The following is a 14915-nucleotide window of genomic DNA, read 5'->3' on the forward strand; positions in this document are numbered from 1 at the left end:
GTCCATTTCAGAACAATTTAATGTTACTGCCCTGCTCAGGTACCCTACATGAGCCCCTTGCTGTGTAAGCTATTGACACCCGTTGGAGTGAAAAAACATACAGTTGCTATGCATTTTAGTGACAAGGACACATTTGTCCTTGTATGCTCGACTTGATTCTTTTTTTTCAGTACATGGAGGTTTGTCTCTGTTCCCCGATGGGTGCCCAATATGAGGGAGTGAGGATAAAAAGCTGCTTATCCTTTGTTTTCATTAGAAAGGTTTGGGACTGCTACAAGTGATTTGAAATTCATCTGCATACCATTTTGAAACAGTAGTAACAATAATTTCTTTTCATTCAGCTGTTGTTGCAGGAGATAGGTCTTTTACTGGGATCCTGCTCTTGATGTTGATATTTTAATTCACAGTAGTTTTCAATACAACTGTCCAACACTTTTGATTTACAGTTTTAAAATTAAGAGAGCAAGAAAAGTTTTAAGGTAGCTTCTCTGCATGTCTTTTGGAAGCTAAATTGGGTTTGTAGTACAGAGCTGAAAAGGGATAATACTTTAATTCTCTGTTTATACTACTGGTTTGGAGGTAGATAAGGTAGCATGGGAATGCTGCTTCTTCCCTTCTTAGTCTGCAAAGTTGGACTTCTACCTATTCTAACATTTTTGTCATCTGTTTAACTTTTCTTCACTATTTAGCCTCTATTCCTCGAGAAGATAGGGAGTTGGCACTGAGTTTAATTTTCAAAATATGTATCTCTTGTGGGTGGCTTTAAGCATTCTGGAATAGATTTAAGTAAAAAACCAGTGTAATTGAACAAAATTCCATTCACAAGCCCTCAAACTGCATTTATTTCCGTGTGGCCTTGTAAACACAGAGCTGCCTGTGTGTATTTGTCATCATAATGTCCCATCCTGCCAATGATGAGCATAGAGAAGCTCATCTTATTTTCCTTTTACTGAGGGAGAATTTTGTTGCTTTCTTATGGTATAACTATTTTTAGTGATATGACTAACAAACCTAATTGTTCCTGTTGCTTAATGAGAGAAAAAGTTTTCTTGCTCATAGCTGCACCTTGGAAGAGTTCCTAAGGCCTTTTTGGAAGATGTGGCAGGTGCATCAGTCTGTTCGACTCAATTCCAGTATGTCATTACAAGTAAAAGAGGAAGTGAAAATGGCAAATCTTACCTATTATAAGTATCTAAAATACTCAAAACTAATTTTTGCCTTTTTCTTAGTTGTTTTGGTCTTGCACTTGACTGTTGCCCAGGCTGCAAACACCATTCCATAAACTGTTGTGATTTATGGACTACTGCCATTTCTTTATTTGTTTCTATAGCGTGATTTAGTGTAGGATTTGGTTTAGTTGTGTAACTGTTGTTTGTAATAACCTGAAATGATCTTTTATTTTTACCAAGATCGGCTTGTGACATTTCTAATGGGATAGACAATCAAGTACCTTCCAACTCTGTAGTACAGAATACATTCTGTATAGAAGCTGTTAATGGAGACAGCACACCATCTCCTACTCATGTTGCAGCCAGACCTAAAAATACACCAGTACCAAAACCACTTGAAGCTCAGCCTGTCAACAGCACTGGTAAGAAAGGGAGAGTTAAGAGAACATGTTCCGTAAGGCTTTTTTGTCTGATTGAGGTATACCTGGAGTTGGGCCACTTTTTCTGTACAATTTTTGTTGGATTTCAAAAATACTGAAAGGATGTTTTATGGCTAGAGTTTGTAATCTTGTTTGTCCACTTTTGTAAATTTTTCTGCACTAACCTCATTCTGAAATGTATTGTGTTTCACAGTCTCCCATCAGTTCTTTTCTCTGATGAAGAAAGATTAAAGTGTCCAAAAACTTCCCCGTCTCTGTCCCAGATAACAAAAACGTATTACTGATTGTCTGGAGGAAAAATAAGATTTCTTTGACAATTAATTTGAGTAACTGTAGTTAAATAACATAAATCTGATTTAGTCAGTGAACTGTTGTGCTCTGAGTCAAGATGTGTTGCAGGCTCTCCTTGCCTTCAGTTTTTTTTGAAAGATATGCTGCTTCAAAACATGTAGTGGCAAATACTGAATTTAATTTTCATCTCAAACACAAAAATGTTGATTCTGACTACAGTTAACATTTAAAACAGTAAAACAAGTGAAAATAAAGTATTTTTAAATTTTTGTTCCTCTGGCAAAACTTTGCATCTAATAATGACTGTGCTTTCTAAGCACTTTGTCTTTTCTCAGCTGTTTGAGATTACAGTGATAGCAGAGAGAAAAGATAACCTTAAATAGAAATAGGCAAGCTGTTACTAAACAGTAGAACGGAGACTGTCAAACTTTCTGTAATAGAGTGGAAAATGTGAGTACAGTTGGAAGATAGCAGAAACAATTATGAACTTTAAAAGGTAATAATTAAATTAGGCCTTGTCTGAAGCTTTTCTCTATTTGGAGAAGTTTAATTTGATTCCCCTCTCTTTTCTACTTGAGGCTAGAGGGCATATATATTATTTAGGCATTTCTCCCTTTTTCTTCAACAGTGGAGAGATCCATTTGAAATCTGTATGAGGATAGGATAATTGAAAAATAATTGGTTTGTTCAAATGGTAATGATGTAATCATCACTGAGCTTGTACTGAGGCACTGATATAACATTTTTCAACTACTGTAGCAACTGGTGGAGATGTTTTTAAGGCAAGGCATAAAGCAGGTCTCCAGCATTTGTTGATGGCACTTTTTTCCCCACTGTTGTGCATAGCAGGATTGTAATTTTATGTGATATTGCCAGAATTGCTGTTTTAGGCATAATTGGTGAGGTAATCACCTGATGTAATGTTTTATAGATCTGTTTTGGAGATCAACTTACTAATAGAGGAGATGATTTGTCAGTTATTTTGCTTCTAACTTTATTATGTAATTCTATTCACTCTTTAATGTAGATGAATTGAATTTTTTTTAACAAAAGCTGGAATTTCAGTTGGCTTTTTTCCTGTTTAAGTAAAGTTGTTGCTAGTTTAAGCAAAAGTTTGAGGAAATTGGATCAAATTGTTGGTGGTTATGATTTTTTTTTATGTCATGCTTTCCATTTGCTTGAAGTAATATAAAATCATGACAGGTCTTAATGTAGTTAATTTGTTTTCTGCCATCTGGAAGTAGTGATGTATTACCCTGGAATAACTGTGCTGAAAAAGCAATGCCTTTAAAGATTTTACAAATTTTTTACTGCCTGTAAAATCATGCTTATCATTATGCATATCAAGAAAATATATATGGTGCAGTGATAATTCCTTAAAGAAACTGATTCACTAATTTAAATTCATTCCTGCGAACAGTTTTATTGTTTGTAATTCTTTGACCTGCTTTTCTGACTGTCTGTGAAAGCAAAAAATTACTGCCATTATATACATATTGCAAGTAATACATAGAATCTAGCTATTTCTTTATTTCTAAGAGTGTTATGCAGAGTTAAAGCAAAGGAACTCTTTAAAATAATGGAACAGGATTTTATAGACACTAGCATAGGGTTAAATTTTGCAGATCTATATCATTAAGGTTATGAGTGCAGAGCAATTGTGTTGGCCTCAGTCCTTAGCATGGTAAGGTGATAATATGCTGTAAGGTAGAAAATTGTTTGAAATCTATGTTGCATATTATCTTTAGTCCTGTAGAAGAATTATTCCAACTCCAAAACAGGTACAAACTGCTAAGTATAAATACAATTGTCACTGTATGATGTCAGTTAGTGATACAGAAAATGAAAGTTGAGAATGATGTTGCACTGCTTTTTGTAGGGCCTTGACTTTTAGTGGGAGTCCTACAGACTGCCATACCTGATTTCACTTGTCTAAGACAAGATCTTGTTGTGCTGAGATACTGTTCTGTTAATCTCTGCAGATGATTGGTGTTGATGTATTGTTGGCCAAGTGGTTTTGGGAATAATAAAACCTTTTTAGCACCCTCTGCCTGCTTGAAACCTTTTATGAGGTTATGCTTGCTTGAGTTGGATTACATTTGTATTGTTCTTTAAAAGATAGAATTGATTTACTTTGTGACTGAAGTAATTTTCTTCAGTCATTGAACTATATAAAATGTGTTAGCCAATAATAATTTTTATATTTCAATCCCGCTTTTGGAGGGAGATTTTTTCCAAGTTGCACAGAGGTGTAGGGTTAATTGTACAGTTCTGTACGTCAACTGAAAAAGGAAAGAAATGATCCATAAGAAATGCCTCTTAGTTTTTCAAATCTCAGAGAGTAATCTCATAATATTTGGTTTTTGTGTCATACTGATCAAGATACTTTTTTGAACTTGATATAAGTGTAAAATTTAAAAAAAAAAAACAAACTGTTTTCTGGAAAGCAGATGAGTGCCTCTTGCTAATCAAGAGTAAAGTGTAACATTGAGTTGACCAAGATATGCAGGAACTAAGAAATTACTTTAACAGGGAAGTGTAGAGAATGGCTTGCAGACTAAGTTTTAACTGAAGGCAGATGCATTGTGACTTTTTGTTGTCTTAGACAAAGTGCTGCTTGTGGCATTTAGGTACAACTAAAACATAGTCCTTCCAATTTCTTTACTCCAAAAGTTGGTAATTTGAAAAATAAATCTCATCAGATTCTGGTACACAAATTTTTTTTTTCCTGTTTCTCAGTTAATGGCGAGTCATCCTCCTCTGCACCTGAAGCGGGTAATTCTTCTGTCTCTGAGGCTCCAGTGACTTCAGTCGAAGCTCCCATGTCTTCAGATTGCACTAACACTACAGTAGAACCTCAGTCAGCAACAGAAGCAACTAGTTCTGAAAGCCACACTTCTGCATTACCTGCTGTGTCTGCTGGACTAGAACCTACAGCTGCAACAGACTGTGCTCAGCCTAATGCTCGAAACAGTATAGCTGCAGATGCAGCAAAACCAAGGGAATCCTCCTCCACCTCAAGTGCATCTGCAGAACCCGTAAGACAGCAGCCTGGTAGTGCTAGTACAGAACCTTTGCCACCAGGGTATGTGATTTTGTTTTTAATGCTATAATAATGTTTCATCTGAATGTGAGTATAAAGAAACAGACACTTAATTCTACACTAGGAACCAATTCTATACTGGAATTGTCAAATGCAGGTCAGATGGCTGAGACAGGGTTATTTGATCTAAAATGGGATTTGTGCTGATGCTATAACTGGCTACTCTTGTCCCAGAAAGTAACAGCTGATAACTGGTTTGCTGACATGGTATTGTGATCTCAATAGACAAACTCTTGGGCATTATGGATGTGAAGACTTTTCATTTCATATATTCAAACTTATTTGGGCTGTAATTTGTTACTCTTTTATTACCTAAACTGTGAGAATTTTGTAGGAACCAAAACACAGAGAAGTGAAAATCATTAAACTAGTTTATAAATCCTCTTAGATGCTTCTCGTGTAAGGATAGCTAGAATATTTTAATTTTACTAGACTGTTAGAAACCTCTTCTATAGTCTTAAATACAAAATTAAAAATGAAAATATAGTACATACTCAAGTGTGTGTATATATATAGTGTATAACTTAACATTGTTTTATAGATGCTTTCATGTTTGGGTGAAAAAATATCTTCAGTAACTAATTGGAAATACTGACATTTCCATAATATTGTAAATATTAACTATTTTAGCATTTTCTGATCCCAGAAATTGTTTCTTAACCCAGACTGTGTACACCTTGTGTCATTGTAGCTGATCTTTCAGAGAGCCTCTCGTGTACCTGCTCCCTGTGAAGAAGGTTCAGTAATTATTAGTGACACTTCACTTGAGTTTCTGCAGTTAGATAAACATGAAAACAAACATTTAAAAATATAGAAATATATTTTTATATATAAATTGTTGGGGAAGAGTTACCTCGTTTTTAACTTTCAGATGCTCTGACAATGGAAACTTTTTATAGGTGGGAACTCCTGTGGGTATCCCCCCTTCACACACTTTTTTTTAAAATTAATTACATGCTTTCCCACTGAGGACAGGATCATGAGTTCCAGCCAAATGCATTTTTTCATCGTTCCTCCCTGATCATGTTTCCATGTGTGTTTTTTTTTTTGTGGTTCCCCATGCCCATCTCCACTCCACCCCACAGCCTAATTGAGTCTCCATTATGTCTAGCCGTAGTAACTCTGTAAAATGGTGCTTCTCCTCTCCTCTCTTCTCTTCTTGAAATCTTAACATGTAACCTCTTAAACTGCAGAAAACATTTTGCAGGAGTTTTATAGGATACACTGTAATAGTGAGGAAATGCACACCCAGACCAGGGAGAAGGAGGCAAGGTGTTCTGCCTGTGTTTTGAGGAACTAATTATGTATTATGTAAGAAAACCAAACATGTATCATGTATCAACTGCAGATTTTTTATTGCATTATGGTAGTTCTCAGCATCATGAAACTTCAGTTCTTGATAATGTTTGGTCCTAGCTCCATCTTCAATGTAAATTTGCTTTGCAAAACTTAAACAGAAGAAATAATCCCCAGGGATTACCAGGACAGGAAATAGAAACACAGGAAAACCATCTGATAGCACACACTTCAGGCTCACTCTGAAAGATGCTGTTGTTTGTTGGATATAGGGAACAGAGCTTCAAGATGTAAACTCCCTCTTTTTTTGAGAGAGGCATGAACTTGGAAATGCAAAGAATGCATCTCTAAGCACTTTTTGAATGAGGTTATTTTATCATCCAAGTATTGAGCAGGTAATTAATTACTTTGTTCTCAGATAGCTTAAATGTAACTTGAAAATGCTTGTGAATATTGATGTATACTCATTTTATGTGCCAAGTTTTTTGAAGAAGTCTTTATGATGATATCAGTTGAATAGGAAGTAACTGATACATATTCTAGTGTGAATTTTCTTCAGAGTTCTAGAAAGAGTTTTGGATCCTGATATTTTCATTCAATACCAAGGTACTTTTTTGTCTTAATGGGATGTCCCAAGGAAGTATTTTCACCTTGATTTATGTGAAAGTCTCTTTGTCTTGAAGGTGGGAGCAAAGAAAGGATCCTCATGGTAGAACCTATTATGTTGATCACAACACACGAACTACAACGTGGGAAAGACCACAGCCCTTACCTCCTGGGTAATGTGGACATTTTTGAATTCAATATGATAAATATACTATTTTTTTATTTGTTTGTTGCAGGACACAAACAGCAGCTCATGAAAACTGTATTGTGCATCATATAATAAGAAATTCTAACTTTCATTTAATGTGGAATTATATTAATTGTAGCTATTGTTATAGGAATGTTAGTACTGTATATGTCACTTGTTCTGATCACTTGTTCAAATACAGCTACTAAAGTATTTTGTTCTTCCTTTAAAACTTAAACATAAAATAATGCACATATGACTGCCTTTATTTAGGTGGTGCCACTGAGTGTAGTGCCCTGATTCCAAACCTCAGATTTCCCAGCAAAGTGTTTTCTGTGGAATCTGCCAACGTTACTTGCAGTCACAGAAATTTACAGAGTTAAAAATGCAGTGACAGAGAGCTGGGCATGCTACTGCTTGAAGTATGTACTTTGTGTAGTTGTTCTTCTACCAATTAAATTGGGGAGTACTTTTGTGACCTTTAGAAATTTAAATCATGCCTGTGACTCCAGTAGTTCGTTCAAGCACTGCCTAGGAATTTAAGCATAAAAAGAATATCAGCTAGTAACATTACTGAAAAATTTAGCTGTTAACATTTGCGTTTCCTGAAAGCTGGGAAAGAAGAGTTGATGATCGTGGGAGAGTTTACTATGTGGACCACAACACCAGAACGACAACATGGCAGCGACCAACAATGGAATCAGTCAGGAACTTTGAGCAGTGGCAATCTCAACGGAATCAACTGCAGGGAGCTATGCAACAATTCAACCAACGATACCTCTACTCGGTAACTTTTACATAAAATTTAGAAATTAGTAGAGAGGTATAGGTATACTTTTTGTTCTTTAACTTTAGAAAAAGTGATTTTATAACTATTCAACCAGGTGTGTTATGAGACGTTCAGCATCAGTAATTCAGATTCTGATTCTTTTGAAAAATGCTAACAAAAATCGTCTACAAGGGCAGAAAGTACTCCCTTCTGAGTCTGTTCCCTAATGGAGCTTTATGTACTGCATTTTACTTAAGATTTTTTATTACAGTAATAAAAGGTAAAAATAAAGCAGTCCCTTAAACTGAAAAGCAACATAAAGGCTGAGTTATGGACATTTTGAACATTAAATGGCCTTCAAAACTCTTTTAATGATTAGGAGTCATTCATTAATACAAAGTGGCAATTCTTTTACTTTGAGCTTACTTTTGAAGCTTATGCGTCTGGTTCAGCTCTGGAATTTCCTACATGGTTTTCCATTTCTCTCAAATAGTTGCTCACTTCTGCCTGAAGAAAATATGAGTAGCTTCAAAGAGGATATTTCTTGAGCCAGATTTTCCCATCTGTGATTGGATAAATAGGATAGTTGTTTTTTCAGGGTTAAGAATGATGGTGCCTGCATGTCACTGTCACTCTAAAGAGTGCACTTTAACAATTGTGCTTGGCCTCTTAAAAAATGATCCAATCCCCGAGATTTTGTAAGTGATATGTAGTACAGCTGGAGTGTTTTAAAGAAGAAACCATTGAAGTACAAGTCTAAAACAGTTTCATTGGAATAGGACTCTATGCATTTGCAGATCTAACTTTGAATTTGATGGATTTTATTCACATACACCTCTGAAGTAAAGGATGCTGCAGTGTTCTTACATTTAAGAGTTCTCAGCCTCTCATTATCTAATTGGACATTGTATCTTGTCACTAGCAATAGCAGAAACATGCATCACCACTAATTAACTCCTGGAGCTCTGCATCAAAGTCAATTTGTCTTATGCAATTAGAGGAAGATAGAATGGTCAAGGCTGGAAGGGACCTCTGAATGCTATTTGGTCCAATGTCCCTGCTCAGTCAAGGGTACCTACAGCCAGCTGTCCAGCACTGTTTCCAGATGTCTTGTAAATATCTCCAAGGATAGAGACTCCACAGCTTCTCTGGAAACCTTTGCCAGTGCTGTCACCCTCACAGTAAAAAGTGGTTCCAGATGTTCGGAGGGAACTTCTGTGTTTCAGTGTGTGCCCATTGCTTCTGGTCTTGCCACTGTGCCCCAGTGAAAAAAGCCTGGCTCCATCCTTTTTGCACCCTCCTTCAGGTACTTATACACATTGGTAACTTTCAATGCAAATCCAAGAATCACCACTGAAACACATCCAGCCAAGATCTCTTCCTGACCAACTTTTTGTACTTGTGTACTACTGTGATCAGTTGCATAAAAACTCCCGCTTTTCCTGATGCCAATATGGTTTTTTTTTGAGCTGGATTTATTCTTTCAGGGAACAATACATTTTTAAAATTAAATTATGTTTCTTCCTTCCTTAAATGATAACTCTTACTGAAAACCACAGACTCATTTCTTAAAATGTTCCATCTGACCTTAGAATCATTAAATGAGGATTTGTTTGTGAGGCAGAATATACTTGAAGGAAGAGAAAAGATAATGTGACTGTTTGCATCTCTTTAGAATTCTGTTTTCTAAGTATTATATCAGTTGCATAGATAGAACTCACAGTTTGTTGGGGGGAAAAAAATTGAAATTATATTGAAAAAAGTGTAAGTTTTTTACTTTAGCGTTTCTGTATACTTTTCTTCTAGAATAGTTAGGGTCAGACTCTAGCTAACTTTTCATCCTCTGGTGACATATCAGGACTCTGCCAATATAGCAGTTTATGACTGAGATTGTATTTTATTTTTGGGGAAAAAGTAGATGAATATTTTCAGTGAGTAAGAGAATGTTTCAATTACCTTGAGTGGTTAAGGCTAAACTATGTAAAGGAAGAAGAGTAGATAGGCTGTAGTTATTTTAGTTACTTTCATTTTTACCTGGATTAATTTATTGTAGTCCTTTCAGTATTGAATCTGCCTCACCCCATGCCACTGCCTACTATTTCAGTGTGTTCTGTTAAATATACAGCTGTGTGTGGCCAGCAGCCACACACAAATCCTTGGGCCTATTAAGAAGGTTGGAAATCTCTAAATTGTACCACTGTTCAGTTGTTTGGCATTTTGCTTTTGTGCACTGTTCTTTTTTTATACTCACCACAGAAAAGTCTTTGGTTAGAGGGTCATTGTGATTGTGTAGTCTCAAAAGCAGAAAAGGTTAACTGAATTTGCTGCTGAGATAATGATAATTCTCTGTTCACATGTAGTAGCTGGTGGTTGGAACAAATATGCAGCTTGATTTTGAGTGTAACTAATGCATTTCCTTCTGATCCTTGCTCTGTTTCTCTTTCCCAGGAAAAATATCATAGATTTGTTTTGCCTGAATTTGCTGTTGTAAACCCCTAAGTGGATTTGACTTTTTGTACTGCAAATGCTATAAAGCAGTATTAGTAGCAAGGTGTTCCTAAGATACTCTTTGGTTCCCATATATCAAAATTCCATTCTGCACATACACATGAAAAAATTTTGTGTCTACCAAACTTTAGGGGTGGATGCTTTTAGTTATAAATCAGAGCATGGATCCTACAGTCTGTGGGATTTCTGCCTTTTGGGTTTTTCCCTATGCTTTGTATTTTTGGGAGCTACTGGGGGACTTCTACAAGGTTACAGTATATTATGAGCTTAGCGTGGTTTTACATAATAACCTAATCCGTTTTTTCTTTTTTTTTTTTCCTTTTAACCTTACCATATGTTGGTACAATTTTACCCATCAGCATATTTTAACAAATGCAGCCGCATTTTCAAAAACTGATAAAGTCTGAAAATAGCCAAACATCCAGAGAAGTCATCGTGTATTGAGGAAGCAAAACCCCTTATGCTGGCAGTATTCTCTGTGCTTGCAAATGTTTATTATGGTAAAACGTGTTCTCAGGCAACAGCATTGTGCTTATCTGCTGATACATGTTTCCGCAAACCTTCGATGAACTGTACCTCTTTGTGAGTCCTTGCCTCTCAAGTTTGCTGTAGGAAGGGAAAGGGATATACTGAGTTGGAAACAGTGGAGGCAAGTGTGCAAATCATATCTTGTTATCATATAATCTATGTTTCTTTGCAAAACCAGATTAGTTTGCAGAACTAGCAATAATTTTAAAACACATTAAGAAAAAAATAGGAATAATATTTGGCCTAACAGGAAGTCCTCTTGTTTTTAAATAGGCTTCGATGTTGTCAGCAGAAAATGATCCACTTGGGCCTTTACCACCAGGTTGGGGTAAGTTAATTAGCTGTTGATTTCAGGAAATGACAGTTACACAAATTTGGAATGCAATTGTTATATACTGGCTTTTTTTCTTTTCTTTTTTTTTTCTCCCTTAGAAAGGAGAGTGGATTCAAATGATAGGGTGTATTTTGTAAATCATAACACAAAGACAACACAGTGGGAAGACCCTCGAACCCAAGGGTAGGTGTGTATATAAAAAAGATCATGCTTAATTCTTTTTTATCCTGATGTGGGAGAAACCTCACTGTATGAAATTTCTTCTGCAGTTTACAAAATGAGGACCCTCTTCCAGAGGGCTGGGAAATCAGATATACCAGAGAAGGTGTCAGATACTTTGTTGATCATAATACAAGAACGACCACATTCAATGATCCTCGTACTGGGAAATCTTCTGTGTAAGTGAGAAACTAAATATATTTTTGAATGTTTTTACCTTGTTATAGTTTAATAGTGAAGTTTTCTCATACTATAAAACAATCTACAGTTTTAGCTGGAATTACACACAAAATTATGAACAAATTCTTGTTATATAAATTTAATCTTTTTTTAAGCTTTAATTGTCAGTTTATTTATGACATCCTTTGCTGTACTGCTCTGATGTTCAATAGTTTTTCTACACTTTTTGAATACCAAGATTATAATCATTTTATAAATAGGGAGGGGAAGTGGGGTAAGCTTGAGTATTGAACTAATGGAAGTAACAGTTAAGCTTTTTAAAGAAACAACAAATGATCATTATGAGTATTGCTTATAATTATACACACTCTAGCAACGATAATGTCTAAACAAAGTAGTTCTGAATATTTCTTAAAAAGTTTGCATAAAAAACTTTAAAATAGTTTAGTTAGAAGTATTGACCCAACCTATAGTGGCTGTCTTTATGTCTTTTATGTAGGGTAGGGCTTCTGATGACATGTTGATGACCTTTCGTTCAAAGAACCTATAGTTTGCACTAGAAAGTCCTTCATAGTTCCACCAGCAGCTGAATTTATGAAGCCTAACTTAGTTGTCTTTCTCTCAGTGAAGATGGTGTCTCTCCTTTAGGTGACTTGGAATTTTTACAAGTTTAACAGGGATTTGATATGCTCTTGAGCTCTAAATTTCTCAATTTAGTAAATTGATTTACATCTTAAACCAAAAAAAAAAAAACAAAACCAAAAAGGGGAAGGGGTGGTTGGTGGAAAGGACCCTTCCACCTTTGGTGGTTTGGCATACCAAACCATCAGCTGCATTTTGTTTCTGATTGCATCTTGCAATAAAAATTTTTGTGTATTTTTGATATCTACATGCTGTTGTTTAGCATTGAAAGTACTGTTTGATGTCTCTGTGGTTAACGTCTCTCAAATATTTTTCCTTACAGAAATAAAGGGCCACAGATTGCTTACGAGCGTAGCTTTAGGTGGAAACTTGCTCATTTCCGTTACTTGTGTCAGGTACTGATTTAATAATTATTTACTTATTGAAACTACATGAGTTTACATTTATATATACTGCCTTTTAATGTTATTGCCTTATGATTACAGTCCAATGCGCTGCCAAGTCATGTGAAAATCAATGTATCCAGACAGACTTTGTTTGAGGATTCCTTCCAGCAAGTAAGCCTGCAAAAATTACTGTGTTTGTTTATCAAGACAAAAATGCTTGTAGCCAGTTCAGACTAATGGTCCTTTAGGCATAGTAATCTTCCTCTGGTATTAGCCAGTGAGAAATTCTTTGGTAGGACTGTAAGAACAGAAGTATTGTATATAATGTTTTTACCAAATGATCTTTCAGCTTCCAACTGTTTACAATTGAAATGCCTCTCAAGCTTGATGTGGTTTCTGAGTATTTTAATAATTCTCAAGGGACTTCTCTTCAGTGAGCTTGTCTGTGTTCCTCTTGTGAACTTTTTGCATCTACAGCTTCCTGTGGCAATGAGTTCCGTAGCTTAACCACATTGTCTACTGTATCAACCACATCAGATTTGCTTTTCTGATTCCTGTGTGTGGCTAGATACGTTACAATATGTTGCTTTCTCCAGTTAGAACTGGTGTTCTGCTTTGTGTTTCAAAGGTTAAATCTGTGTAATTGAAGCTTACAGTTCTTAATCTCTTACAGTCTGCAGCCAATGTATGATATTCCTCCTTTCTCTGTAACAATGGAAATTCTTGCTGCTGTCACCACATCAAAACCTTCTGGGAGGGATTCTCTATAAGTAAAGAACATATATTAATGAAAGTGTATTACACTTATTCTGGATTAAATTACTTCTTTAAGTGATTTGCCTAAAACCAAAAATCATATATATCAGATGAGGTGCCTTTTTGCCTATTTTCCTTTAATAATGACTGCCTTAGGAAGAGTGTAAGAACAGGACACCATATAGCAGTCCTTTCCAGATATTCTCTCCCACTTGCTGGCAGTCTGTTGTTAAAGGATTTTAAGTCCAATTTGGTATTTTTGTGTGTAGTTCATTGATTGCATTTTCCATGAGATGGTCTAAGTACTTGGCAAACCTGTGTAACATTTGTCATATATAGCATTTCTGTATCAAAATAAAATTAAATCTGAATGAGTGATGTAGTGACAATTCATAGTTTATAACTTATTAATTATTTTTGTGGGTTTTTTTTAATAGATTATGGCATTAAAACCCTATGATTTGAGGAGAAGACTATATGTTATATTCAGAGGAGAAGAAGGATTGGATTATGGTGGCTTGGCAAGGTAAAAGAAATTTGTTTAAAATAATTTTTATTTTTTTTAATAGCCCTCTAACCTTGATTTCTCTTGCAGTCTGACCCTGGGTACCTTTTTAGTTCTCCTAAATGTATTAAGAAGGTGGAACTGGCAGCACTGTCTATTGTTATGGGTTATAACCTTGCATTGCTAAAACTGTGGTGTCAGTTGTTCAGTTCTTTGACAAAGATTGATGTAAAAACTGGAATTTTTTAATGCCAGTTAATTGCTCTGGACTGAGTTATTTCAGAAACTTTCTATCAGAAAGTTCCATTTTCCTAGAAGTGGGGACTGTGGAAAAATGTTCTGCTTATTTGGAAAAAAATAAGTGAACACCAGATTGGGGCTGTTATGAGTAGAAAGGGTATAAACAATAGGAGAGTAGTGCAGGCATGAAGTAAGAGCAGACAGACAATGTAGGCTCCACAGGAATGCAAACCAGTTGAACTGCTGGCTTTTCTAAGATCTGAAGTGGAACTCAGAGGGAAAAATCTGATAACAAGAAAACCATAGACAAAGTATGTTTCATCTCTTGACCATATAGAATACAACCACTCACTACTGCTGCCAGTTACTTTCAGACTGAAATGATACTTTTAGGATGAAAATTTCAGTACTACTGTAGATGCAGGGAATTGGAAGTGGTTATAGATGATAGAATTTTTCCTGTTAGGTTGGGATTTTTTAATGTAAAGGTGCTCTGTTTTGGTTTTGTTCTGGTTTTATGTAGCTTACTGTGTTAAAATGAAATTCAGTGAAAATATATAATATTTATACATAAGGAAGCTTGCCTCTGAAGATTTAGCTTCTTTGGATATGTGAGGTGTTATGCTTCTGAATTACAGTATCTGATAGGCTTTTTGGAAGTGACTGCAGGGAGGAATTCAGTTTTTGCTTTACATGGGTTTTGTTTGGTTGGTGTCCCTACTATGATGTCCTTAGGCATAGGATGGGAACTGGGCG

At 35.6% G+C, this 14915-nt stretch overlaps 1 protein-coding gene across 4 annotated transcripts in view; it reads left to right on the forward strand.

Moving 5' to 3' along the window:
• WWP1 (WW domain containing E3 ubiquitin protein ligase 1) overlaps positions 1–14915 on the forward strand; it is a 58696-nt gene that overhangs the window by 30952 nt on the left and 12829 nt on the right. For all 4 annotated transcript variants that reach the window (XM_051771567.1, XM_051771574.1, XM_051771558.1 and 1 more), the window contains 10 exons: positions 1410–1591; positions 4640–4985; positions 6983–7078; positions 7705–7879; positions 11171–11225; positions 11330–11414; positions 11501–11629; positions 12595–12667; positions 12758–12829; positions 13852–13940. In XM_051771567.1, the coding sequence (XP_051627527.1) occupies positions 1410–1591; positions 4640–4985; positions 6983–7078; positions 7705–7879; positions 11171–11225; positions 11330–11414; positions 11501–11629; positions 12595–12667; positions 12758–12829; positions 13852–13940 (1302 nt within the window). The remainder of the gene's footprint in view (positions 1–1409; positions 1592–4639; positions 4986–6982; positions 7079–7704; positions 7880–11170; positions 11226–11329; positions 11415–11500; positions 11630–12594; positions 12668–12757; positions 12830–13851; positions 13941–14915) is intronic.

The sequence above is a fragment of the Manacus candei genome, unplaced genomic scaffold (assembly GCF_025592945.1).
Source record: "Manacus candei isolate 608988 ecotype Guabito, Panama unplaced genomic scaffold, ASM2559294v1 h1tg000008l, whole genome shotgun sequence".
In the NCBI taxonomy this organism is placed as follows: Eukaryota; Metazoa; Chordata; class Aves; order Passeriformes; family Pipridae; genus Manacus; species Manacus candei.